The following is a 1,936-nucleotide window of genomic DNA, read 5'->3' as shown; positions in this document are numbered from 1 at the left end:
CCTTCCTTTGATATTGTTGCACCTCTTATGTGTCCATAGCTTGCACTGGGTACATCTTATAGAGTTTCTACCTACGCCTTTTCTACAGATCGAGCAGGCCTATCTACCGGAAGGGGTTTGTGTTTTGTCTACCTTCCTACTTATTAGGACTTTGGTTTTAGCTAGGTTGACTCTAGGGCCCTCCCATTCTAGTCCTTGCTTCCACACCTGAAACTTCTCTAGTTCTGATAGTGACTCAGCAATTAGCGCAGGGTCATCAGCATAGAGGAGCTCCCAGGGGCATCCTGTCTTGAATTCCTGTGTTATTGCCTGGAGGACTATGATAAATAGGAGGGGGCTGTACATATCTCGCAGAGCTCTCACTAACGATTCATCTGTCCCTAGTTTCCTCATTGACCACCAGATAAGGGATCTGGGGACCCTGTCAAAGGCTTTCTCCATGTCAATGAAAGCCAGGTACAGAGGTTTATCTTTGTCTAGGTATTTCTCCTGCAGCTGTCTTACCAGAAATATAGCATCAGTGGTGCTTTTCCCTGGCACGAACCAAAACTGCATTGCATCTAAACTGACTCTCTCCCTAATTAGTTGGGCTATGACCCTCTCCGTGACTTTCATTACCTGATCCAACAACTTGATACCTCTGTAATTATTTGTGATTGTTTATATTTAGAATGACATTGTAGGGTAGGTGTAAGAGGCTAAATCTGGCCAGTTTAACCCTTTAGCATTCAGATTACTCTGTCAAATGTAATGCTTATTTATCCACATTGTTTTGAATTAATCATGCATTATCCAGTAGCTTCAAGATTTCAATAATGTGATTGATTTTTAGAATGACACTGTAGGGTAGGTGTGAGAGGTCAGATCTGAACATAAAACACATAGAATATTTGGGTTGGATACAGCTGCTGGTTAAAATGTTAAAGTGTTAAACTTAACTCACCTCAACGACATAGCTGTCTACTATTCCAGGACGTGGCAGAAACCAGTGTCTGAACTCCTTTTCACTGAATATAGGTGCTAGGTCGAATTTATGGAGATACTGCAATTGATATAAGAAACAGAATGAACGGTTGGGCTACGTGTGTGTGTGTGTGTGTAGTGTGAGAAGTGAGAAGAGTTATTGTGGTGGGAGGGAATGAAAGAGAAAGAGTCAATGTCTTGTGCAGAAAGGGAGAGAGGGAATGAAGTAGAGAGACAGGAGAAAGGACGAGTGAGGAGTGAGAGAGTGAGGAAAATAGTGAGTGATGAGTGAGAAAGAGTGATGAGTGAGAAAGAGTGAGGAAAATAGAGAAAGAGTGATGAGTGAGAAAGAGTGAGGAAAATAGAGAGTGATGAGTGAGAAAAATAGAGGAGTGATGAGTGAGAAAGAGTGATGAGTGAGAAAGAGTGAGGAAAATAGAAGATGAGTGATGAGTGAGAAAAATAGAGAAACAGTGATGATTGAGAAAGAGGAAAATAGAGAAAGAGTGATGAGTGAGAAAGAGTGAGGAAAATATAGAAACAGTAATGAGTGAGGAGTGAGGAAAATAGAGAGAGTGATGAGTGAGAAAGAGTGACGAAAATAGTGATGAGTGAGAAAGAGTAAGGAAAATAGAGAAAGAGTGAGGAAAATAGAGAGTGATGAGTGAATAAGAGTGATGAGTGAGAAAGAGTGATGAGTGAGAAAGAGTGATGAGTGAGAAAGAGTGATGAGTGAGAAAGAGTGAGGAAAATAGAGAAAGAGTGATGAGTGAGAAAGAGTGAGGAAAATATAGAAAGAGTGATGAGTGAGGAAAATAGAGAGAGTGATGAGTGAGAAAGAGTGAGGAAAATAGAGTGATGAGTGAGAAAGAGTGAGGAAAATAGAGAGAGTGATGAGTGAGAAAGAGTGAGGAAAATAGAGAAAGAGTGATGAGTGAGAAAGAAAGTTGAGTGAGAAAGAGTGAGGAAAATA

General features: G+C 40.7%; 1 protein-coding gene across 1 annotated transcript in view; it reads right to left on the bottom strand.

Annotated features, from left to right (window-relative positions):
• LOC106875636 (glycylpeptide N-tetradecanoyltransferase 2) overlaps positions 1-1,936 on the bottom strand; it is a gene marked incomplete at its 3' end in the record, with an annotated part of 30,457 nt that overhangs the window by 1,580 nt on the left and 26,941 nt on the right. Inside the window, exon 11 of the mRNA XM_014923866.2 lies at positions 944-1,042. Within this exon, the coding sequence (XP_014779352.1) occupies positions 944-1,042 (99 nt within the window). The remainder of the gene's footprint in view (positions 1-943; positions 1,043-1,936) is intronic.

This window comes from Octopus bimaculoides, chromosome 27 (genome assembly GCF_001194135.2).
Source record: "Octopus bimaculoides isolate UCB-OBI-ISO-001 chromosome 27, ASM119413v2, whole genome shotgun sequence".
NCBI classification, from domain to species: Eukaryota; Metazoa; Mollusca; class Cephalopoda; order Octopoda; family Octopodidae; genus Octopus; species Octopus bimaculoides.
The sequence above is the reverse complement of the archived record's forward strand: the minus strand, read 5'-3'. Positions and strand labels throughout refer to the sequence as shown.